This window comes from Rhinatrema bivittatum, chromosome 8, assembly GCF_901001135.1.
Source record: "Rhinatrema bivittatum chromosome 8, aRhiBiv1.1, whole genome shotgun sequence".
Classification (NCBI taxonomy): Eukaryota; Metazoa; Chordata; class Amphibia; order Gymnophiona; family Rhinatrematidae; genus Rhinatrema; species Rhinatrema bivittatum.
In genome coordinates this window covers 7,418,725-7,445,011 of record NC_042622.1, presented here as the reverse complement: position 1 = coordinate 7,445,011, position 26,287 = coordinate 7,418,725, and the positions used below count along the sequence as shown (strand labels likewise).

The window sequence follows — 26,287 nt, the reverse complement described above, 5'->3', positions numbered from 1 at the left end:
ATTTTATTCTACTCTAGTGAAAAAAAAGAAGTTTAGTTTAACACAGGAACTACAAACTTGAGCACGGTGAATGGGGGGGGGGGGGGGAAGAGGGATGTGAAGGGGGAGACAGCCTCTGCATTCAGCAGCTCTGATTTTCTGAAGAGATCTGTCCTTCAGAGACCAGGGAGTGGGACTGCTTGGCCCTTCACCTCCCCCTTTCCCTCCCCTTCCCCTTCTCTCTCCCATATACCAGCAGTGGGGTGGGGGGGGGAGAGGGATGTGAAGGGGGAGACAGCCCCTGCATTCAGCAGCTCTGATTTTCTGAAGAGATCTGTTCTTCAGAGACCAGGGAGTGGGACTGCTTGGCCCTTCACTCCCCCTTTCCCTCCCCTTTGTCAAGCTACCAACCATTTCCATTTCCCATCCCCCATATATTAAACCATCACCTCAGTGGGAACCTTGGTAACATCAATAAATAAGAGGGCAGCCAATAGGAATACATATTCATTCCTAACTGACCTGAAAAGTGTCAAATTGTATCATTTTCTGTTAGTGCGCACTAACAATGGGTAGTGCGCACTAACTCCCGTTAGTGGGCACTAAGAAGATTAACGATTTTTTAACAATAAATCAGGGGAATTTCTATTGTTTCGCACTCTTTAATGATTAATGACGATATTAAAAATATCGGACAATAATTTAAATCATTAAAAAATGATTCACATCCCTAATACATAGTATTATTATATTACTTGCTGCTTTCGTGGACCGCCATAAAGATTACAGGAGGATTTGATTTTGCAGAAATGTAGAGGCAAACTGCACCTTCTGAGATTTATGAATGAATTCCTGGTTTGAATGTTGTTTTACCAAAAATTATGCCTTTGTATTTTCTGCTTTCTGCAGCTGGGTTACTGTGTTAGCTTTGCTGAGAGGGGTGAAAGCTGGCACTGAAGTTAGGCAGAGGAGCAGGGTCCTCCAGTCCCGCTGGAAAGCTCTCGGTGCAAGAAAACCTAAGCCACGATGCCCCTCTAATGGAAGTCATTTTCACTTCATGAAACATTTCCTGAATATCCCTGGATAAACTTCTGCTTTTAGGAAAAAATAAACGTTCAACAAATGAGTTGTAGGTGATCTCTGAAATCCTGCAGGTTCAGGTCCAAAAGAACTGAGTCAGGGTCAGTCCAGTGAAAGGGGCTCACCTGTAACCTTAGTCCTAGTTAACCCTAACCCTGCTTACGTCCAGGAAGAAAAGCTGCAGCTCTTATTTCTTTCTTATTGGGAGGAGGGGGCACTGGCAGACTTAGGGGGGAAAGGAAAAGCAGAATGGGAAAGGCAGAGGATGCAGCAGAGACCTGGGAGAGCTGCAGCCTTCAGCGCTGTTTCTTTAAGAGAAAATGAAGCCTTCATTTTCAACATTTCCCCAGCAGATAGGGATATTGAGCATTTCCTCTTGTTAATAATAATAATAATACTATTTATTTACAGTCTGCCTTTCCTGACACTTCAAAACTGACCACATGTAAAAAAAAAACCCCAAAAAACCAACAACCTGGGATTTAAAAATGAGCAGCTTGCCCTTTGCGTTATCATTCATTGTTTTACACTTAGAATACAAAGCCTTGCCTTTCTGCAGTGAAAGCATCTCCCAGGCTCACTGGGAAGTACTAAATCCTGAGAAAAATGACTGCAAGCTTTCACACTCACTTACACTGAAATGTACACAAAACCACAACTGCACAGCAAAGACAACACCGTGGCCACACTTATTCCTCTTCCCTATCGCTCCTCTGCCTTCAGATCAATAATTCTGAGATGCCAGAATCCAGGGTCAATCAATGGACACACAGAGAGAAGGCTGGGCCAGTGCCTGGGTTTATAGACAGAGAGTCATCTTCAGGATGCCATCAAATCAGAAGTGGCTGATGAACGAGCTTTGCTGAATATTAGTCCCAGTTTCAGTAATTGGACATGGACCTAAAAGACAAGCAAAATAACTCTGGTTATAGAGACAAATGTTCTCCTCACATCAGTTCTCACACAACTATGCAAAGACCAACTACATGAATCCCTTTTAAAACACTTTGGTCATAGGACAGGTTAAGCCCTGTCCCGAAGTAATCAAACTCTGCTGGGACAGTTCTGCTCACTATCAAGCTGCGAGCTCCATCTCTACTCATCCATACTTCACTCTCCACACTTGGCAGGGCCCTCCTTGGGGTGGGGGGAGAATAAGGCGAATGCCCTCCATCCCTAACACAATACTTTCCCGTCAGCTTGGGGGTGGAGCCATGTGTCCTAAAATAAGCCCCGCCCCTTTGCTCTCCATCTCTTTTAGAGTCCATACACGACTCCAAAAGCCTGGATGCTCCTGCCTAGCTCTGACCTCCTCTCTCCACCCCCGTACAGTCCCTTCCTCCTCTGACCTTACAGTCTGTACCAGGCGACTCGTTTTGTCTTCACTTTCAGATTCTGCTGGGGCTGAAGCCTTGACCAGTGTGTCAATTCAACCCCGTTTTCTGTCTGTTTCCAGTGCATGTTTTCTACGTAAATTCTGCTGTAAAACCCATTTCTTCTTGCTTTGACTTTTCTCAGCTTCGCTAATTGCAACTTTTACAGCATCTGACAGTCAAGCCTCTGCCAGCTTCAGTGACCCTCCTCTCAGACATTTAGGAGGGAATTTCCAGAGCACTTCCGCATGTAGGAGGAACGCACAATATACACCACAATATCCTCGCTCAGGACCGGGTATATCGTGCTTGTGTGCATATTGTGCCAGTAAATTAGATGCTGCAGGATAAAACAGACGCCCATAAACTGAGGCTTGGTTCTGGGAACCTGCACACACAGGGCACTTAATATTAACTTATTCACTGCTTCACTTACTGCTGATTGGTCCGTTCACTGTCACATGTCAGTGAATGGACCAATTGGGAACAGCCCTGCGGGGGGAGGGGGAATGTAGGGAGGGAGGTCTGGCCAGGCTGCTGTGGGCACACACTCACGTCTCCTGGGCACCCGAGAATGCAGAGCGCTAGGGACACACAAATTATCCATTGCGCGTCCTTTGTAGCGCAGCAGCTCATTTGCACATTGCATCGCGTGCATTTAAGAAACAGGCGCCCACTTTGGACGCACGTTTTGAATGCGCATGATGTTGCATCAGCCTGTTAGTATCGTGAGCATGGTTGAGCCCATGATGCGTAGGAAGACGTTACCCTTCTCCAGGCAGGCATAACATTTGACAGGTTAGAAAGTGTGCCTTGGGCACACAGAGATTCCTTGCATCGCTAATAACCTCATCTACATGGAATTTACATGCGATGAGTGCTATTAGCCTCATGTGAGTTTGGACGCGTGTTTTGAATGCGCTGATCCCCTTATTGCATCAGGGGTTATGGACGCATGTGCAAAACGCACATCCAAGCACTCGTGTGTGCCAGGCTCAGCATACAATATTGCATCGGTCTGTATGATAGCAATTTTCAATAGAAACATAGAAATGACGGCAGAAAAGGAACAAATGATCTACCCCGTCTACACAGCAAGCTTATGCCTCTATCCGCTGCACTGTGCAGGTTACCCTCGTACTTATCAGTTTCCCAGACAGAAAAATTCAGGGCCCTCGGATGCTGTTTGAATCCAATTTCCATTAACCTTTCCATGGAAGCAAAGAACAATGTTGGAGTTGTAACAACAGTATCAATGCTCATTTGATAAGGGTGTTTTTTTACCACACCAGCAAGTTACCCCCAGTTACCCCCAGGCACTCTTTTCCTCATTCCCATCATAAGAAATTGCCATACTGGGTCAGGCCAAGGGTCCATCAAGCCCAGCATCCTGTTTTCAACAGAGGCCAATCCAGGCCACAAGAACCTGGCAATTATCCAAACACTAAGAAGATCCCATGCTACTGATGCAATTAATAGCAGTGGCTATTCCCTAAGTCAACTTGATTAATAGCAGTTAATGGACTTCTAATTGACCAAAATACTTTGCTTTTTAGATTTCATTTTGTTTTTGGTGTGGTGGGGGAGGGAGGCTGGACTTCTTGTCAAACAGAGAGGAGCAGATATCTGCCCAAAGTGTTATGACTCACCTGCCCCCTCCCCATGAGAAATGAGTCATTATACTTGGGGTGGGAGGGCACAGCCATAAAAAGCGATGCAGTGGGTCTCATGTGCTGGGGCTCTCTGTAGCCTGGGATGTGCTGTCTGTGCACTTCTACATCGCAGCAAGCATCCTCCAGCCTTTACGAATGCGCAGTGTTTATCCCACGCTCCTTTGAAATCCTTCACTGTTTCTGTCTTCACCACCTCCTCTGGAAGGGCATCCACCACCCTCTCCCTGAAGAAATATTTCCTGACGTTGGCTCTGAGTCATCGTCCCTGGAGTTTTATTTTATGACCTCTGGTTTTATTGATTTCTTTCCAATTTTATTTCTTTTATTTATTTAGAACTTTTTTATACCAACATTCATATGCATTGCATATCACATCGGTTTACAGATCAACGGGGATAAACAAAAGATGAGAAAATGATTTATAAAGTTACAATTAACAAGGGGTCAAAGGAACAAGTAGGGAGTTTTAGGGGAAGCTGAAGGGTCAAGTGGACCTAGGTAGTGAGATTAGAAGATAGTTTAACCAATAACTAGAGGTAGATAGTTTAACCCATAACTAGACAGTTTAACCCACAACTAGAGGTCGATAGTTTAACCCATAACTAGATAGTTTAACCAATAACTAGAGGTAGGCTTGATGTGGTTGGGGGAGGGAGGGGAGAAGAGGAAATTCTTAAAGGAATGAGCCACAGGGCGGGGGGGGGGGGGGGATGTTATGACAGAGGGATGGAGGTTGAAGTTAGTTATAAGCCCGTTTAAACAGTCATTTATTTATTTATTTATTTAGGGTTTTTATATACCGACATTCTCGATATACATATCAAATCAAGTCGGTTTCCATATAACAAAACTGTCGCCGGTAAGGCGTTACATTAAACAATAGACAAAGTATTGAACAGAGAACGTGCAGCGTAACATTAAACAATCAACAAATTATTGAACAAAAGAACGTAGATCAATAAATATTAAATATTAAACGTAAAAAAGATATATAAAATAAAATAACTATGGGAAGAGCATGAGCTAGAAAGCTGATGCTTCAAGAGATGGTTTTTCATAGCAGGTGGGTGGACTGTCCAGATAAGGTCCTGAAGGTCTTTTTGAACATTTTGATGCAGTGTTCTTGGCATAGTTCGGGTGGCATAGAATTCCAAATCGTTGGACCTGCTATGGAGAACGCACGCTCTTTGGTGGAGATATGATGAGCGAGTTTATGCGAGGGAATAGACAAGGAGCCTTTGTAGGCGGATCTGGTCAGTCTATTGGAGGAGTGATAGTGTAAGGAGTCATTAAGCCAGTGAGAGTTCTGATTGTGAAGGGATTTGTGGATAACTGTGAGGGCCTTGTGGAGTATTCTAGAGGGGATGGGGAGCCAATGTAGGTCTCTAAGGATTGGAGTGATATGGTCTATTCTGCGGGAATTGGTGAGGATTCTAGCTGCTACGTTTTGCAGCATTTGGAGCAGTTTGATAAAAACTGCAGGGAGGCCTAAGAGAAGAGTATTTCAGTAGTCCATCTTAGAAAATAGAGTCGCTTGAAGGACAATCCGGAAATTGTTGTAATGGAGAAGTGGTCTTAGTTTCTTAAGGATGTGCAGTTTGTAGAAACAGTCTTTAGTGGTGTTACTGATAAATTTTTTAAAGTTGAGATGGCTGTCGAGCGAGACTCCTAAATCTCTTACTTGTTGTGAGAAGGACACAGTCTGTAGGGAGGGGGGGGATTGTGGTTATCAGGGGAGATGAGTAGAAGCTCTGTTTTTGTAGTGTTTAAGGCAAGGTTCAGGTTAGTTAGGAGGCAATTGATAGAAGAGAGGCAGTTTCCCCAGGTCTTTAGGGCTTTGGTATGGAATCGGTGATGGGGATGAGAATTTGTACATCATCTGCGTATATATAGTGGGTGAGACCAAGATCAGCAAGGAGTTGGCATAGGGGCAGAAGATAGACATTGAAGAGGATTGGGGATAGGGAAGAGCCTTGGAAAACTCCGCAAGTTAAGTTAATAGGGTTGGATTCGTGGGCATCAATTTTGACCTTGAAGTGCCTATTGTTGAGGAAGGATTCAAACCAGCTCAGGGCTATTCCAGAGATATCTATTTCAGAGAGTTGTTTAATCATGAAGTTGTGACTAACGGTGTCGAAGGCCGAAGATATGTCAAGCATGGCTAGAATGTATGACTGGCCCTTATCAAGTCCTTTAAGTAGGGTATCAGTAAGGAGGGTTTCCGTTTTGAAGAATTTACGGAATCCGAATTGTGAGGGAAATAAAGTGTTGTGTTTTTCGAGGTGATCACTCTTTCTGTAAATTTGGATAGGAAAGGGAGATTAGATATTGGCCAGAAGTTGGAGGGGTCAGAAGGGTCTAGGTTTGATTTCTTTAAGATGGCTTTCAGGATGGCTTGTTTCCAAGCGGGAGGGACTTGTCCAAGGGAGAGGGAGAGATTAATGATTTCCGATAGTGGTTTGGCAATGAAGTCTGATAGGGTGTGAGGAGGGTTTCATTTTTTTTAGAATTGTTGCTATCTCTGAGGTGGAAGTGGGTTCAAAGGAGTCAAGCATAGAGTTCTGGTTTGTTGGCAAGGGGTGGGGGTGAGGCGGAGAAGGGAGGAATCGTGCAATTAGCTTGTCTATTTTGTTGTGAAAGAAGGTTGCTAATTCGTTACATTTATTTTTGGCTTCGATATCTGCTATGGGGGGAGGTGCTGTTTTTGTGAGGTGTGAGACATAAGCGAAAAGGGCTTTGGCGTTATTATGATAGTTATGGATTTTAAGAGCGTAATAGTCTTTTTAGGTTTTGAGGATAGAATCTCTGTAGTGGTGGAGAGTGTGTTTGTATGATGCTAGAAGGGAGGGGGAGGGGTCCTTGCGCCATTTCTTTTCTTTGGTTCTTAGTTCTTGTTTGAGTGACTTTAGTTCGACGGTGTATCATGGCTTTTTGGAGTTTGCTGGGTTTAGTTCTTTGGAGATGAGTGGGCAGATTTTGTCGGCTATGTTCTTGGTAATCTTGTTCCATGAGCTGCGGGCTGAGCCCACGTTGGAAAGGTCTAAGGAGACAAGGTCATCAGTTAGGGCGAGGCTAAGCTCTTCTTTGGAGCAGGGTTTTCTATACTGTATAGTGTTATTTTGATTATGTTTGGAGGTGTGAGTTTTTTTGATTGCAAGATTGGTTTTTATAATAGAATGGTCTGACCAGGGGACTGGGGTGCAGGATGGTGTGTCTGAAAGGAGGTGGGAGTTTGTGAAGATCAAACAAGGGTGTGGCCTGCTTTGTGGGTAGGGTTAGTTATGATTTGCTTAAGGCTGAGGGCCGTAATGGCAGATAGGAAGGTTTCGCAGGTGGGGGGAAGCAGTTTAATGTCAACGTGGAGATTGAAGTCCCCAAGGATAATGACTGGGGTGTCCATGTTATGATTTAGGCTATAAATTCAATGAGGGGGGGAGGAGTTGAGGTCAAGGAGGCCTGGGGGAGTATAAACTAGGCATATTTGTAATTGTGGAGATTTGAAAAAAAACAATTTCAAATTTGGGGGCGGTCTTGACAATCTGAGAGACTAGTTTAAGGTCTTTCTTAGCAGCCAGTAAGAGCCCTCCTCCTCTTTTTTTGGGTCTGGGAAGGGAAAAAATATCATAAAGATGGGTTGGGAGTTGATTTAATAGTACTGAATCTGTTGGTTTGAGTCATGTTTCCGTGATTGCACAGATATCTGGCTGGCTGTCTAGCAGGAGGTCGTTGAGAATAGGAGTTTTCTTGGTTAGAGACTGGGCGTTAAAAAGCACGAGTGATAGAGTTGAGAGGCAGAGAAATTGTGTAAGGGGGGAGATCATGATTGGTACCAAGGATCTGAGGTTGCGTTGAAGGGGGAAGAGATTTTTGTGCTGGGGAAGGTGGTGTATAAGCATGGGAATGGGGTAGGTTAGCATTGCTAGGAGGTGGGTTGATGTTTTGTGTGGGAGAGAGGAGGTGGAGGTGGTGGAGAGAGTTATGCTGGATGATGGAGGGCCGAAGGAGTGCAGGGGAGGATGTGAGGGGGATAGAATTGCGAGGGGGGGAATAGATGAGGGGGGGGGCTTGAGGAGCTAGCGGTCCTGTTGCGGGGAGGGAGGTTGTTCGGTGGGGGCCAGAGGATTGGCCCAATGGCTAAGGAGGGGAGATTGAAGGGGTGAGAGCTTCTGGAGTATGGAGCTAGGGAGGGGAGAAGAAGGGGTAGAGTTTGAGCAATACGTGAGAGTGGTTGGTCGAATGTGAATGTGTTGGCAGCACCTTAGTGGCGGCACGAAGGGGCGCACAAAGGGGCAGGCCCCTTTGGTTGCGCTCCTTCGTTGCGTGACACTGGTGCGCGGCGCCGTGGGTCGGAGCCTGGAGCATCACACAGGTGAGGTCAGCTTCAGCGCGGGGCTCTGATAGGCAGGGGGGGCACGGCGGTGGGCGGTCCTCTGGTCTGGTCAGCGATCGAGCTTCAGCGGGGACCTCGGATGGCGGTAGGCCTCAGCAGGGTCCTCAGTCGGCGGTGGGCCTTGGCGTGGGATGCACGGTGGGGAGACAAAGGGATGGCTCTTACCCCGATGGGTGGCGCCGGTCACGTGAGCCTGTGGTGTCCCTCTCCCAAAAGGGCTTCCAGCGGGTCAGGGCCTGGATTTAAGGCCTAGAGCATTGCACAGGTGAGGTCAGCTTCAGCGCGGGCCTCCGATAGGCCGGGGGTGCAGCGGTGGGCGATCCTCTGGTCCGGACGGCGGTCGAGCTTCAGCAGGGGCCTCGGATGGCAGTAGGCCTCGCGGGGTCCTCTGTTGGTGTTGGGCCTCGGTGTGGGACGCGCGGTGGGGAGACAAAGGGACGGCTCTTACCCCGATGGGTGGTGCCAGTCGCGCGAGCCTTCTCAATGGAGAAGGTTTGACAATTGTTCATCATTAAAAGCTTTCAGGTATCTGAAGGTCTATATCATATCTCCCCTGCACCTCCTCTCTTCCAGGGAATACATATTCAGATCCTTCAGCCTCTCCTCATAAGTCTTCAAATGATGACCTCTCACCATTTTGGTTGCCCTTCTCTGGACTGCCTCCATCCTGTCTCTATCCTTGTTGAGATATGGACACCAGAACTGAACGCAGTACTCCAGGTGAGGCCTCACCAAGGACCTGTACAAGGAGATTATCACCTCCTTTTTCTTACTGGTTATTCCTCTCTCTATGCAGCCCAGCATTCTTATGGCTTTAGCTATTGCCTTGCCACCTTCAGATCACCAGACGCTATAACACCAAGATCCTACTCTTGGTCCGTGCACATTAGCCTTTCACCCCCACCACTTTCAGCTCTTCTGGATTGCCGCACCCCAAATGCATGACTGCACTTCTTGGCATTGAGTCCCAGCTTCCAAATCTTTGACCAGTCTTCAAATTTTCTTAAATCACTTTTCATTCTCTCTACTCCTTCAGTCGTGTCCACTGCAGATCTTAGTATCATCCCCAAATAGACAAACTTTACTTTATGCCCCTTCCGCCAGGTCGCTCACAAAGATGTTAAACAGAACTGGTCCCAAAACCGATCCCTGTGGCCCTCCACTTAACCCTGCTCTTTCTTCAGAGTCGGCTCCATTTACCATACGAACAGGCCATACTGGGTCAGACCAAAGGTCCATCAAGCCCAGCATCCTGTTTCCAATAGTGGCCAATCCAGGCCATAAGAACCTGGCAAGTACCCAAACACTAAGTCTATTCCATGTTACTGTTGCTAGTAATAGCAGTGGCTATTTTCTAAGTCAGCTTAATTAATAGCAGGTAATGGACTTCTCCTCCAAGACCTTATCCAAACCTTTTTTAAATACAGCTACACTAACTGCACTAACCACATCTTCTGCAACAAATTCCAGAGTTTAATTGTGCTTTGAGTGAAAAAGAACTTTCTCCGATTAGTTTTAAATGTGCCCCATGCTAACTTCATGGAGTGCCCCCTAGTCCTTCTATTATCCGAAAGAGTAAATAACCGATTCACATCTACCCATTCTAGACCTCTCATGATTTTAAACACCTCTATCATATCCCCCCTCAGTCGTCTCTTCTCCAAGCTGAAAAGTCCTAACCTCTTTAGTCTTTCCTCATAGGGGAGCTGTTCCATCCCCTTTATCAATACTCGCTGTCTCCTGTCAGTCAAGCAGTTTGCAATCCATGCTACCACCTTGGCACCCACTCCCAAGCTTCTCATTTTGTTCACGAGTCTTCTATGTGGAATCATATCAAAAGCTTTTCTAAAATGAAAGTAAATCATATCAAGTGCTCTTCCCTGATCCAATTCTCTAGTCTGATAGATTTGTCTGACAGGATCTTCCCCTGGTGAATCCATGCTGCCTCTGGTCCAGCAATTCTCCACACTGTAGATAGTTCACTATTCTCTCTTTCAGCAGTGACTCCATTACTTTTCCCACCACCGAAGTGAGGCTAACTGGCCTGTAGTTTCCATTCTCCTCTCTGCTCCCACTCTTGTGAAGCGGGACCACCACCGCTCTTCTCCAATCACTCGGCACCACTCCCGTTTCTAGGGATCTATTGAACAGGTCACACAGCGGACCCGCCAGCACATCTCTGAGCTCCCTCAGCATCCTGGGATGAACTTCATCAGGCCCATGGCTTTGTCCACTTTCAGTTTCCCCAGCTCTTCCCATACATTTTCTTCTGTAAATGGAGTTACATCTACTCCACTCCTCTCCCGTTTCTTGTTAACTAGCGAGGGTCCTTCTCCAGGGTCCTCTTTAGTGAGCACTGAACTGAATTATTTAATATTTCTGCCATTTCTTCGTCTCTCTCCACACATTGATCTTTGTCACCTTTCAGTTGCACTATATCACTTCGCACCTTTCTCTGATGTATCTGAAAAATGTTTTGTCGCCTCGCTTTACCTCTCTGGCAATCCTCTCTTCAGCCTGACCTTTTGCTTCCTTGATTTCTTTCTTCATCTCCCTCAGTTTTCCTCTTTCTGGGATCCTTTATACTTCTTGAACACTGTTCTTTTTGCCTTTATTTTATCAGCCACCTCCTTTGAGATGCAGATAAGTGCACTTGTGCATGTAAACCTGATGAACAATTCAATATACTGTAGCAATGTTTAAAAGCCTATAAACTGCATTTACTCATGTAAAACCCATTTCCTCCTTATTGTGTCATTTTATTTAGTATCCGGATGGACCTTTCTGGTCTTTATCTTCCATCATTTGCTGCTACATTCACTTATTTAAGATGTTTACAGGCTGCCTACCTGGTCCATTGTAGCACCCGCACGTGTGCCCAAAGCGAAAGACGAAAAGCTGAATTTTGCAATCGGTGTGTGCGTGCACACGTGCGTGTGTTCGTCATCCCGCACCCAGGGACACGGCCCTTTTACAACGTGCGTGCGCCTGGCCACGCGCTTCTACCGCGTAAGTTGTGAAATGTTACAAGGGACGTCACCGATGCCATTGCCTGTTTTACCAGTTCCTCCCCAGTTCGCCCAGTTACCAGCTACCTCCTCCTGGTTAGAAAGCCTGCACATCCCCAGTTACCCCAGGACCTTTACACCCCGCCGAAATGGCTCATTAGTTGTTTTTGTTATTTCTGTGCCATCTATAAACAGAAGAAAGTTACGCGACAGGGGACCTCAGCACACGTCGGATCGCAAAACACCCATCCCCCCGCCCAGACCCCTCCCCTTTTTGAGAAGCTCTGAGATGTGCATGCAGCGGCATTTACACGCCCATCCCCCCGCCCATCCCCCTCCCCTTTTTGAGAAGCTCTGAGATGTGCATGCAGCGGCATTTACACGCCCATCCCCCCGCCCAGACCCCTCCCCTTTTTGAGAAGCTCTGAGATGTGCACGCAGCGGCATTTACTCGCCCATCCCCCCACCCATCCCCCCGCCCAGACTCCTCCCCTTTTTGAGAAGCTCTGAGATGTGCATCCTGCGGCATTTACTCGCCCATCCCCCCATCCATCCCCCCGCCCAGACCCCTCCCCTTTTTGAGAAGCTCTGAGATGTGCATCCTGCGGCATTTACTCACCCATCCCCCCATCCATCCCCCCGCCCAGACCCCTCCCCTTTTTGAGAAGCTCTGAGATGTGCATGCAGCGGCATTTACACGCCCATCCCCCCGCCCAGACCCCTCCCCTTTTTAAGAAGCTCTGAGATGTGCATCCTGCGGCAATTACTCGCCCATCCCCCCACCCATCCCCCCACCCAGACCCCTCCCCTTTTTGAGAAGCTCTGAGATGTGCATGCAGCGGCATTTACACGCCCATCCCCCCGCCCAGACCCCTCCCCTTTTTAAGAAGCTCTGAGATGTGCATCCTGCGGCAATTACTCGCCCATCCCCCCGCCCAGACCCCTCCCCTTTTTAAGAAGCTCTGAGATGTGCATGCAGCGGCATTTACACGCCCATCCCCCCGCCCAGACCCCTCCCCTTTTTAAGAAGCTCTGAGATGTGCATCCAGTGGCATTTACATGCCCATCCCCCCGCCCAGACCCCTCCCCTTTTTAAGAAGCTCTGAGATGTGCATCCAGTGGCATTTACACGTATATCCGGGCGGCTTTTAAAATCTTCTTGGCAAGCACAAGCCCAACATATTCGTGCATCCTCTAAGTTCAGCGTGCGTCAGGCTTCTAAGATTCACTTTAAAGCAATCAGTACATAAAGACATGAACATAAAATCAAGCAAAGCAGACTTCCCAGCCATCAGCCTACCCCTTGCAAACATCCCTAGTGCAAGAAACGCAGCAAAAGACCAAAAGTGAATCCTAGCAAAGTCCGAAACAGGAAAGCCATAACATTTTTGCAAAAAGACAAAATGTTAACTGCTGATGAGTTTCAATGAGCGAGGTGCCCCCCAGCTACTGAGAATCCCAGACCCTCCAGCCCTGCAGGGTGAGATTCCTGTAGACTATTGCCACCTGCTCTTGCACCCTCTGTAGACGTCTAAGCTCAACAAGCAGACTCAGTATTTGGATGAAAAGCAAAAGGACTGGAGCATTGTTTTCACGGCGCAGTTGCATGTTGACTGCTCGGGTTCTGCAGTTGAAGTCACAGATTCTCTGTCGGAGGGGGTGAGATAGCGTTTCATTTTTGGAAATATATGTGCTGGAAGAGTTTCGCAGCAGTGACAAGGACTTTCTGCTCAGGAGGCGGAGACAGTAATCATAAGCCCTTACTTTCTACTGCTGAGCCCAGAAGCTACAGCTGGGACTGAAATCCAAAAAAGGCTGGCGGGGTTCGGCCCTCGTCCAGTCCACTGCAGCGACATCAGGCAAGAGACTCTGTGGAAGGAAACACGGGACAGAGTCACCCACACGTTCACAAACCCAGCTTTCCGGTCTGCACTTTACAGGGAAAAGGCTGACATTGTATTAAGACAATAACAAACACATTCTGAGAAACATAAAAACCTTATTCCATACCTCTGACTGGGAGCCTAACGCTTGCAAATCCTAGGCTGAAAAACCCCTTTTGGATATTCACTTACATTGCACTAAGTACTGTTCAGTGATTGACCCCTGGTTTCATTATCTGCAGATGGACCCAGTATCAGAAATCTGTAACTGGATGTGCAACACCTTGCACTACAGCCCAACAGCTTGTCCAGAAGTGCTGCAGAGTGATCGTGTCGGAGAAGACTAAGGCTGATGAAAAGACGCAGACGTGTTGGGTTGGAGGCAAGCCAAGAGGCAACTGAATGGAAAGACCTGATAAAGCAGAGAGCAAGTGGCACAGCCAGGAAACGCAGAGATGGGCAGCACGTTGCTAGCTTTTCCGTCACAAAGTTATTCTTTCAGGATGAGAAGGTTCTGCCATATTCTCGGGTACTTCACAAGTAAATCATTGGGAAGCAGAGCTCAGTATGAAGAAATGGCAGCGTAACCCAGCAAGCCAGCCATGCCCGACAGATTGTTTGATTATAGAAGCAGGTGCTTGGGGGGGAAAGAGCCTGCAAGGTCAAGCAACCCAGAAACGTGGGTTAGAAACCCTGTGGTCAGGAGATTCTGCTCGTTCCATTATTCCAGGCTGGATCTCATGCACAGGACAGTAACACATACATGCAGGCACTCACACATGCACACGCAGACACACGCACATGCATGCACACACACAGACATACTTGTGTGTACAGACACATACACCAGCACGCACTCACACACATGCACATGCATACACGCACACACGTACAGGCACACACACACACACCACATACACACATGCACGCACGCACACACACATGCTTGTGTGAACAGACATACACCAGCATGCACTCACACACATGCACACACATACACGTACACACATGCACATACACACACATACACACATGCACATACACACATGTACGCACACACACACAAACGCACACACACACACATTGACTATTTGTGCACGACACATTCTATACCCATAGTGCTAATAATGATACAAACAATTCAACAGATTTAGAGAAGAACAAAGTGGATTTTTCTTCCCAGCCCCTGGAAAGCGCAGCTTTGAACTGAATGTTTGTGTTGAATAGGGTTTGGCCTACCTGGAATAAATGTCTTACCTGAGGGAGAGGCCCCAGATCATTATCCATCTCTGGCTGGACCACGTCCTCAGTCTGAAGAGCTCCCGGTGCATCCGTCTTCCCCCCAGCGTCTCCCAGGGCTTCGGACTCAGCCACTTTTGAGAGTGAAGTCTGTGCTCCAGTCTCCAGCTCCACCTCTTTTTCCTGCATTTTGGCATCTCCTTCTTCTCCTCCTCCTTCCATCAGGGGCTCCATTGTCAGACAAGCGGGATCTCCACCTATGCCATTTTCTGCCCCTCCCTCGGTGAAATCTGCAGCCTCCTCCTCCACTACATGAGAAAGAAATGAAGTGCTTGCATCAGTGCACGAGGCGGACTCTGAGAGAGTTCAGACTGCGGAGCTCTCTACCCCGATGGGGACTCATTGCCAGCTCTAGGTTAATAAACGCACTTCACTCTACTTAGGGAAGGAGGGAGCTTTCCACTCCAGATCCCCCATCCCATACGGTTTAAGTGCAATCCATTCCTTTTTAGCTTTAACCTTGTGCATTTTATCCTTCCTTACTTAATCAATACAGTGTGCTTGGCTTTACAGGCGCTTGGACGCGCATCCAAAACCCCTCATGCAATAAGGGGATCCGCCCATCCAAAACGTGCATCCAAACCAGCGCGCAGTCAATAGTGCTCATCACCTGTAAATTCATGTGGATGAGGCTATTACCCCCATGGAAAAAATAAATGTGCGCCCAACACGTCCATTTGTACCTGGGGCAGGCATTCATTCTTGAGGAAATCAAAAGGTTTACAGAAAAGCAGAAAATACCGCCTTTCTGTACTTTCTCCGACTTAGTATCAGCGCGATATTAATTTGGAAGAGCTGAAAAAGGAGAACCCTAAAAAATAAACAAGATAAAATAAAGCGTCGCCAGTGGTCAGGTTAGGAAGAGGGACGTTCAATTAACCAGCGTGCGTCTTCCTAACCCGCCGACAGCCCCCTCTCCTGGGCACCCGCTGCCGAGGAAGCGCTAGGGGTGCACAATTTCCCCATGCGCCTCCTTTTAACTGCGGCAGCTGATTTAAATATTAAACCAGGCGCCCGGGAGAGGTGGATCAGGGCACGTTAAGGGAGCAGGCGCTCAATCATTAACGCGCGCTGATATTGCATCGTCCTGTTAGAGTTTGGGATTATTGGTCTTTTCATAAACCCAGATGATTACGCATTCAGTTACCAAAACATCCCGGGAGTTTAAGCAGCCCACTAAGGACCCACTTGTTTCCTCAGGCTCTGATACGCGCTCTCAGCCTGGGGGCAGTTTTTCTCTACCCCCTGGCAATCCCTTAGGGGTTAATGATTATCTCACTCCCCAGTAATGAGATTCTGGAACAGCCCTTTCTCGCCCACCCACCCCATGTCCTATTCCCCTCGGGCAGAGTCATTTGCAAAGGGACCTCTGCAGGTCTCAGCACGCATGGACCTTTCCATGCAGACGGGAGAGGGGTTCCAGGGGAGGGAGTCTGGGCAGGGTTGGGATTTTCTGCATCCGTTTTTTAAAATTATGTGCACAAATTCCTAAAAACCCTGTGCCTCGATCGGAAGGTATAATCGTGTGCACAAAGTGGGACAATGCGTTATTTACATCTGAGTTTCCTCACACGCCAACTGCCTTGCTCACCAAGGGGCCTCTTGGATGTACCTTCTGTGCGCTATTGCTCAACTGGGCTGCACCAGAGGTTGCGCATTCTCCGTAGCCGCCCCGATTTCACGGGACGCTCTGCCTGAGGCTTTACGTATGGCACATAGCCTGAAAACTTTTAAAACGATGTCGAAGACCTGGTCATTCAAGCAAGCTTACGACTAGATATCAGGATTTTACTTTAACGTTGGTCTTTATGAGGCTCGTCCCATTTGCTAATGGATTTTTTATGCATTTGTCTGTTGCGACTGTGTTGTAACTTTTATGCTTGTATTTGTTGTACATCGCCTAGTGTTTATTTTAGGTGATTCACAAATCTAAATAAAGATAAAGATAAAGTTGTGACGAGATAGTTTCCAAAGCAGATTTAATGCATGCAAGTTCACTTTGAAAATTTGTGTAACTTGTGTGCTTATTTGTCTGCAAACTTATATGTAATATTTCAAAATTACTCCCATATATCTTGTTTTGTAACCCAATAGCCAGAAGCATTGCAGCCTTGCCCAATTAAATGGCATGGTCTCTGCCCTCCATATTAGTTACTGCATTTTGGTAGCCCTTCTCTGTACCTTCTCCATCGCAATTATATCTTTTTTGAGATGCGGCGACCAGAATTGTACACAGTATTCAAGGTGCGGTCTCACCATGGAGCGATACAGAGGCATTATGACATTTTCCGTTTTATTCACCATTCCCTTCCTAATAATTCCCAACATTCTGTTTGCTTTTTTGACTGCCGCAGCACACTGCACCGACGATTTCAATGTGTTATCCACTATGACACCTAGATCTCTTTCTTGGGTAGTAGCACCTAATATGGAACCCAACATCGTGTAATTATAGCATGGGTTATTTTTCCCTATATGCATCACCTTGCACTTATCCACATTAAATTTCATCTGCCATTTGGATGCCCAATTTTCCAGTCTCACAAGGTCTCCCTGCAATTTATCACAATCTGCTTGTGATTTAACTACTCTGAACAATTTTGTGTCATCTGCAAATTTGATTACCTAACTTGTCGTATTCCTTTCCCGATCATTTATAAATATATTGAAAAGTAAGGGTCCCAATACAGATCCCTGAGGCACTCCACTGTTTACCTTTTTCCACTGAGAAAATTGTCCATTTAATCCTTCTCTCTGTTTCCTGTCTTTTAACCAGTTTGCAATCCACGAAAGGACATCGCCACCTATCCCATGACTTTTTACTTTTCCTAGAAGCCTCTCATGAGGAACTTTGTCAAACACCTTCTGAAAATCCAAGTATACTACATCTACCGGTTCACCTTTATCCACATGTTTATTAACTCCTTCAAAAAAGTGAAGCAGATTTGTGAGGCAAGACTTGCCCTGGGTAAAGCCATGCTGACTTTGTTCCATTAAACCATGTCTTTCTATATGTTCTGTGATTTTATTCTTTATAACAGTTTCTATGATTTTTCCCAGCACCGAAGTCAGGCTCACCGGTCTATAGTTTCCCAGATCACCCCTGGAGCCCTTTTTAAATATTGGGGTTACATTATCCATCTTTCAATCTTCAAGCACAATGGATGATTTTGATGATAGGTTACAAATAAATTGAAATAAGTCTGAAATTTCATTTCTTTTAGTTCTTTCACTGAAGCAAAGAAATCATTTAACAGACCTGGCTGTTCATGCAGGCTTTTCCTAACTCCAATATTATTTAACTCCTAACAATCAACACACATCACCATCAAAATCACTATTAGCTACCTCTTACAATGTAATTATATGTAATTAGCTGGTTTTCCTTTTTCCTTCTCACTCCAAGTTCTATTTTTCCTTGTTACATGTAACTGCTTTTTCCGCACTATTGTTCAAGTTTAAGTTTATTTTGCACTCCTGTTTCATGTGAACCAGCATGATGGGACTATTGTCTTGAATGTTGGTATATAAAAAAACTTAAATAAATAAAATAAATAAATTAGCTTTCTGCGATGGCCTTATTTTCTCTATGTGCCCCTTTAACCCCTCGATCATCTAATGGTCCAACCGACTCCCTCACAGGTTTCTTGCTTTGGATATATTTTAAAATGTTTTTACTGTGAGTTTTTGCCTCTACGGCCAACTTCTTTTCAAATTCTCTCTTAGCCTATCTGATAAATGTCTTACATTTAACTTGCCAATGTTTATGCATTATCCTATTTCCTCTGGTGGATCCTTTTACCAATTTTTGAATGAAGATATTTTGGCCTCTATCACCTCACTTTTTAGCCATGCTGGCAATCATTTGACCTTCCTTCCACCCCTGTGATGTTGACATTTCAGCACTGCCCCTGTGATATTCACACATCAGCACTGCCCCTCTGAGATATATGCATCAACACTGCCCTTGTGAGATATATGCATCAACACTGCCCCTGTGATATTTACACATCAGCACTGCCCCTGTGATATTATTCACACATCAGCCCTGCCCCTCTGAAATATATACATCAACACTGCCCCTGTGAGATATTCACACATCAGCACCGCCCCTGTGATATTTACAAATCAGCACTGCCCCTGTGATATTCACACATCACCACTGCCCCTGTGATATTATTCACACATCAGCCCTGCCCCTCTGAGATATATGCATCAACACTGCCCTGTGATATTATTCACACATCAGCACTGCCCCTGTGATATTTACAAATCAGCACTGCCCCTGTGAGATATTCACACATCAGCACTGCCCCTGTGATATTTACAAATCAGCACTGCCCCTGTGAGATATTCACACATCAGCACTGCCCCTGTGATATTCACACATCAGCACTGCCCCTGTGATATTTACAAATCAGCACTGCCCCTGTGATATTCACACATCAGCACCGCCCCTGTGATATTATTCACACATCAGCACTGCCCCTGTGATATTTACACATCACCACTGCCCCTGTGATATTATTCACACATCAGCACTGCCCCTGTGATATTATTCACACATCAGCACTGCCCCTCTGAGATATATGCATCAACACCGCCCTGTGATATTATTCACACATCAGCACTGCCCCTGTGATATTTACACATCACCACTGCCCCTGTGAGATATTCACACATCAGCACCGCCCTGTGATATTCACACATCAGCACTGCCCCTGTGATATTATTCACACATCAGCACTGCCCCTGTGAGATATTCACACATCAGCACTGCCCCTGTGATATTTACACATCACCACTGCCCCTGTGATATTATTCACACATCAGCACTGCCCCTGTGATATTATTCACACATCAGCACTGCCCCTGTGAAAGTTACACATCAGCACTGCCCCTGTGATATTTATACATCAGCACTGCCCCTGTGATATTATTCACACATCAGCACTGCCCCTGTGAAAGTTACACATCAGCACTGCCCCTGTGATATTTATACATCAGCACTGCCCCTGTGATATTATTCACACATCAGCACTGCCCCTGTGATATTTACACATCAGCACTGCCCCTGTGAAAGTTATACATCAGCACTGCCCCTGTGATATTATTCACACATCAGCACCGCCCCTGTGATATTCACACATCAGCACTGCCCCTGTGAAAGTTACACATCAGCACTGCCCCTGTGAAAGTTACACATCAGCACTGCCCCTGTGAAAGTTACACATCAGCACATGCAGGTTTTAGTGGCAGGAATGAACAAACACTACCTTTGAGTAGTGTTTGAGAAGTAAATTAATCCAGAGGAGTTAGCGCTGTGCTCATCACTGACAATGCTGCTGACATGGTGAATTAGTTCAGGAATAGTTTACTTGGAAGAAAGAATTATACGTAGTGTTCAAAAAAATGCAAATCACATAAGAATGCAATATTTTAAAAAGCAGATTTACAATGGGACTATATTATACATACTTCCTCCATTAGGGGAACAATTCCCAAATATAGCAAGGTCAACTATAACAGCACCCCGTGGACTCTCCTTTTGTGGCCCTCCGGACCCGGAAAAACAGATTAAACTCCAAGCATATCCCACCACAGACCTCCACTAACATTCCACACACTACACACATATTACCCCTCCCCCCTGCCCTGGGAGACCCCCCCCTCCATAACTAGCACTGTCCAACAGTGGAAATAAAACAACGTTATAGGCCCTTGCAAAGTTCAGTCATCATGGTAATGTACAATGATCTCAGAGCAAGTCACTTCCATGAGGGATGATAACCAGCGGCGGTTAAAGTAGATTGAAGGTCCGACGGCAATAGGCCGTAACAGGCTGACCAACAAGACTGGTATAGCATATCCCTGTCTCTCTCACTGTCCATGGCAACCAGTTGTTCAGCCGCCCAAACCAGGCCCGCAGGCTGGGCGGCGTGTCCGGGGTTATCCAGTCAGCTAAGATCGTACGGCATGCCAGCAATATTGCAGTATGGCCAAATTTATCCAAAGATAATTTGTAAGAAGGGAGAGCTCCTCTTAAACGAGAGAGAAGTAACTTGCCCGTCCAGCCAATAGATGAGCCCGTGCATTGAGCTACCACTGCAAGCATCTTCAGCCAAAATGTACGCAAAACGGGGCAAAGAAATAATCTGTGCGCCAAAGTGCCTGTCACTTGATGACATTTAATACAGTTTGGGGAGGGTAACCGTCCCATCCGGCAACGGCGAACATCATCGCAAAAAATGTGGTGCAAAATCTTAAATTGGAGCTCTTGGAGAGAAAGATCTGGCAGGCTTTTGCGCATAAGCTTAAAACAGGAAAGCAAATAAGAAGTAGGTATATCCATAGTCCATGCCTCAGCCCAGTAGCGCGCCAAAGAGGCCACAATCGTCACAGAGCGATATGCTCTACCAAACGCACACCAACCTTTGATGGAGTTACACTCTAAGGCCCCATCAAAAAACCGCTGTGCAAAGGCTGACTCCCGACGATATGACTCCTCAGTCCAGTAAAAGGATTGAAGGTAGTGACGGGTCTGTAAATATGCATAGAAATGTTTAGCTGGTAGGTCATACTCTCGGGCCAAAAATGCAGTCATGCACTATTGGCGAGTCAGTAACATAGAAGCAAAAAATAAACGCTAAACCTTTCTGTAGCCATGCATCAAAAAGAAAATAGTTATCTTGACCTGGAAGAAAGTCCAAATTTCCCATTAAAGGCATGAAAAGAGAGGAAAGACCCGCCAGTCCTCCTCTGGACCGTATCCATCGCCAGGCCTGTCGACATGGCTGCACCAAGCTGCGAGGGATATTTAAGGTCCGATAAGCCCCAGGACTAGCCTGAATCAGGTACAATGGGGACCAAGGTGCAACCATACTTATAACCAACCATCCTCACAATATGCATATTCATCGAGGATCCATTCCCCCACATATCTAAGTTGGCAGGCTGCATTGTACAACTGAACATCCGGCAGGCCGCATTGTACAACCGAACATCCGGCAGGCCGCATTGTATAACCCAACATCCGGCAGGCCGCAAGGTATAACCGAACATCCGGCAGGCCGCATTGTACAACCGAACATCCGGCAGGCTGCATTATACAACCAAACAGCCGGCAGGCTGCATTGTATAACCGAACATCCGGCAGGCCGCATTGTATAACCGAACATCCGGCAGGCCGCATTGTACAACCGAACATCCGGCAGGCCGCATTGTATAACCGAACATCCGGCAGGCCGCATTATATAACCAAACATCCGGCAGGCCGCATTGTATAACCGAACATCCGGCAGGCCGCATTGTACAACCGAACATCCGGCAGGCCGCATTGTATAACCGAACATCCGGCAGGCCGCATTGTACAACCGAACATCCGGCAGGCCGCATTGTACAACCAAACATCCGGCAGGCTGCATTATACAACCGAACATCCGGCAGGCCGCATTGTATAACTGAACATCCGGCAGGCCGCATTGTATAACCGAACATCCGGCAGGCCGCATTGTACAACCGAACATCCGGCAGGCCGCATTGTACAACCAAACATCCGGCAGGCTGCATTATACAACCGAACATCCGGCAGGCCGCATTGTATAACTGAACATCCGGCAGGCCGCATTGTATAACCGAACATCCGGCAGGCCGCATTGTACAACCGAACATCCGGCAGGCCGCATTGTATAACCGAACATCCGGCAGGCTGCATTGTACAACCGAACATCCGACAGGCTGCATTGTATAACCGAACATCCGGCAGGCCGCATTGTATAACCGAACATCCGGCAGGCCGCATTGTATAACTGAACATCCGGCAGGCCGCATTGTACAACCGAACATCCGGCAGGCTGCATTATACAACCAAACATCCGGCAGGCCGCATTGTATAACCGAACATCCGGCAGGCCGCATTGTACAACCGAACATCCGACAGGCCGCATTGTACAACCGAACATCCGGCAGGCCGCATTGTACAACCGAACATCCGACAGGCCGCATTGTACAACCGAACATCCGACAGGCCGCATTGTATAACCGAACATCCGGCAGGCCGCATTGTACAACCGAACATCCGACAGGCTGCATTGTACAACCGAACATCCGACAGGCTGCATTGTATAACCGAACATCCGGCAGGCCGCATTGTACAACCGAACATCCGACAGGCTGCATTGTACAACCGAACATCCGACAGGCCGCATTGTATAACCGAACATCCGGCAGGCCGCATTGTACAACCGAACATCCGACAGGCTGCATTGTACAACCGAACATCCGACAGGCTGCATTGTATAACTGAACATCCGGCAGGCTGCATTGTACAACCGAACATCCGACAGGCTGCATTGTATAACTGAACATCCGGCAGGCTGCATTGTACAACCGAACATCCGACAGGCTGCATTGTATAACTGAACATCCGGCAGGCTGCATTATATAACCATACATCCGGCAGGCCGCATTGTATAACTGAACATCTGGCAGGCCGCATTATATAACCGAACATCCGGCAGGCCGCATTGTACAACCGAACATCCGGCAGGCCGCATTATATAACCGAACATCCGGCAGGCTGCATTGTATAACTGAACATCCGACAGGCTGCATTGTATAACTGAACATCCGGCAGGCCGCATTGTATAACTGAACATCCGGCAGGCTGCATTGTATAACTGAACATCCGGCAGGCTGCATTATATAACCATACATCTGGCAGGCCGCATTGTATAACTGAACATCTGGCAGGCCGCATTATATAACCGAACATCCGGCAGGCCGCATTGTACAACCGAACATCCGGCAGGCCGCATTATATAACCGAACATCCGGCAGGCTGCATTGTATAACTGAACATCCGGCAGGCCGCATTGTATAACCGAACATCCGGCAGGCCGCATTGTACAACCGAACATCCGACAGGCTGCATTGTACAACCGAACATCCGACAGGCTGCATTGTATAACTGAACATCCGGCAGGCTGCATTGTATAACTGAACATCCGGCAGGCCGCATTGTATAACCGAACATCTGGCAGGCCGCATTATATAACCGAACATCCGGCAGGCCGCATTGTATAACCGAACATCCGGCAGGCCGCATTGTATAACTGAACATCCGGCAGGCCGCATTGTATAACCGAACATCCGGCAGGCCGCATTGTATAACCGAACATCCGGCAGGCCAAGTCCTCCCTCCCCTCTCTGAGACATCAGCACCTGATAGCGTAACCTCGCTTTCTTCCCTGCCCAAAGAAATTTTTGAAAAGAAGACTGCAACCACTTTAAATCTCTGCTAGTAAGCCAGCAGGGCAACATATGCAATTTATAAAGAAGTTTAGGCATAAGGAGCATCTTAAGAAGAGCACTTCTACCAAAAAGGGAGAGGGGCAGAGAGCGCCAAGCCTTCAGTTGAGCATCCAGGTCTACTAGTGTGCTTCTTATATTCAGAACAACAGAAGAATGAAAAGATGGATCGGTAAAAATGGACTTTTATTGGAACTTGCCCGACTCTGGCCGAGTTTCGCTCTGCCGAGCTGCCTCAGGGGCTTGTTGAGCCAGAAACTTGGCTCTATATACTTTTGCTGATTTCCTAGGATGAAGGAATATGAGTGAACACACCGAATCCGGGCTTGTCACTTGTGATTCATCAATCACTTGTGTGAACAGTATTGATGCAATTCTTTGTTGAACTTGCACCGGTCACATACTGCTCTGACAAACACATACTGCTCTGACAAACGCTGCAGCGTTTGTCAGAGCAGTATGTGACCGGTGCAAGTTCAACAAAGAATTGCATCAATACTGTTCACACAAGTGATTGATGAATCACAAGTGACAAGCCCGGATTCGGTGTGTTCACTCATATTCCTTCATCCTAGGAAATCAGCAAAAGTATATAGAGCCAAGTTTCTGGCTCAACAAGCCCCTGAGGCAGCTCGGCAGAGCGAAACTCGGCCAGAGTCGGGCAAGTTCCAATAAAAGTCCATTTTTACCGATCCATCTTTTCATTCTTCTGTTGTTCGCCACATTGGATCGGTTACCGGTTTGCTTCCTTGGACCATTCCTTCTTATATTCAGAGCATAAAGGTCCAAAGGATCCAAACCCCCAAATATTTCATTTTATTCTGAGCCCACGTGAACGGGAACCTTCCCAGCCAATGTTGTTGTACTCCAGGATCAAGGGCAAGCGCTTCTGATTTAGAAAAATAAATGGTCAGGCCCGAAATAGAGCGAAAAACATTAAAACATTGAATAATGACAGAGATACTAGTCCGAGGTTGCCCCACAAACAACAAGAAATCATCAGTGAACATTGCTAAGTTCATCTGATGACGGCCTATGCGGAGGCCTTGAAACCTATCCTCCAAGCGCAACTTAATAGCCAGAGGCTCCAAGGCTAACACAAATAAAAGAGGAGACAGGGGGCATCCCACATAGAACAGGGAAAGCTTCTGACAAAGTACCGTTGATAAGTAACCGGGCACTTGGGTTAGCATAGAGCACCTCGATCTATTTGACAGGCAAACTCAGGTTCTTTCTTGATCTTCTCAGTAATGTTTGCGGTTTGCTTTGGGCTCCCAGCTCAGTGGGAACCGGTCTCTGTTGGGTAAGCCCTCAGTGAACTCCCTAACCTCAGCAGTAATCCTGGACCCTCCGCCTCTCACCTTTCAGGAAATCGAGCTGGTACAGCACTCGCTCCTCTGCGTTGAAGTCCACTGAGTAATGCTCCATGTTTTCATAGGCAAGGTCCAGCTCCTCCACTTCTGAGCTCTGTGCCACCTCAGAAATCCTGCAACAGAGAGACAAGAGAGGAGGAATCCACACACCCAATGTACCCCGGGTGACGTAACCCTAACGAAGAATGCTCACCAGCGGCTCTACTCACTTTTGGATCAGACTCCGAGTATTCTGAGGAGAGAGAAGCAGACTGAAATTACAGAAATGCACTCATCACTGCATTCATTAACACTTCCACACCACACCCAGCACCTAAGGGGCGCGTGGCTTTGTCTGACAAAGCTGATCTTTCGATATCTTCAAGTAAGTAAAAGTAGTTTTATTTGAATATCTCTGATTATTTCATCTTACATCTGCTCCTTCTCCTCCATCTTGAAGCAGTATCCAACCCAAAAAAAAAAATAAATCTAAAGGAACTGAAAAGTCTCTCAAGTTCAAATCCTTTTTGTTTGTAATTAATGGCTCATACCAAGAGGAAAGGGAGCTTAAGGGAGATGGCGGCAGCAACTCCCCTGACATCCCCAACTCAAGAGAAAATTGAGAAAATTTTTGGAATTGCTTCTGAGAAAACTCCCGAGGGAAGCACTGCAAGTCATCCAGAGGAGCCTGGGAATGACCGGGAGCTCCGATAACGCCATCTCCTCCTTGCCAGAAATTGCAGCAAGCAAACATAATATCAGTTAGTACCCAACTGGGCCTATGGAAGAACGGTCCCATTTGTCCCACGTGGTAAGAGAAGATCTATCCCGGCAGGGAGGTTTGAACGGACATCCCAGTGCACATGTAGGCGTGCTGGAAAGACTCTACCTCATTATCCCCCATGAAGAAGTTAGAGAAACCTTCTGCCATAACTTTGGAC

General features: G+C 46.8%; 1 protein-coding gene across 1 annotated transcript in view; it reads right to left on the bottom strand.

Moving 5' to 3' along the window:
- Nucleotides 1–603: 603 nt before the first annotated feature.
- Nucleotides 604–26,287, bottom strand: part of LOC115097821 (tripartite motif-containing protein 54-like) — a 38,025-nt gene continuing 12,341 nt past the window's right edge. The window contains exons 6-10 of the mRNA XM_029613908.1: nt 25,577–25,599; nt 25,356–25,480; nt 14,644–14,933; nt 13,268–13,372; nt 604–1,959 (exon numbers count right to left, since the gene is read on the bottom strand). Of these exons, the coding sequence (XP_029469768.1) occupies nt 13,271–13,372; nt 14,644–14,933; nt 25,356–25,480; nt 25,577–25,599 (540 nt within the window). The 3' untranslated portion in view covers nt 604–1,959; nt 13,268–13,270. The remainder of the gene's footprint in view (nt 1,960–13,267; nt 13,373–14,643; nt 14,934–25,355; nt 25,481–25,576; nt 25,600–26,287) is intronic.